Here is a 218-nt window from a genome sequence, read left to right on the forward strand (position 1 = left end):
CAGGGTGGCTCTCAAATGATAACCATTTTGTAATTTCAGGAGCCGCACAGCATTCGAAAGGGCCAAAACCGATGTGTTCAGAATTAGAACTCACAATGTTGGACCTTTGAAAAAGATAAGGTACGTTAGATCACAGACATTTCATCCCAGAGCTACACAGTTTTTCTTTTTCTTCACACTGGTGAGTATTTGTCAGTATAGCACAGATCATGTATAAT

At 39.4% G+C, this 218-nt stretch overlaps 1 protein-coding gene across 1 annotated transcript in view; it reads left to right on the forward strand.

The window, feature by feature from the left end:
- Positions 1-218, forward strand: part of loxhd1b (lipoxygenase homology domains 1b) — a 24,981-nt gene that overhangs the window by 2,603 nt on the left and 22,160 nt on the right. The window contains exon 4 of the mRNA XM_035658245.1: positions 40-120. Coding sequence (XP_035514138.1) covers positions 40-120 — 81 coding nt within the window. The remainder of the gene's footprint in view (positions 1-39; positions 121-218) is intronic.

The sequence above is a fragment of the Morone saxatilis genome, unplaced genomic scaffold (genome assembly GCF_004916995.1).
Source record: "Morone saxatilis isolate NCDOM2014 unplaced genomic scaffold, NCSU_SB_2.0 Contig16, whole genome shotgun sequence".
NCBI classification, from domain to species: Eukaryota; Metazoa; Chordata; class Actinopteri; family Moronidae; genus Morone; species Morone saxatilis.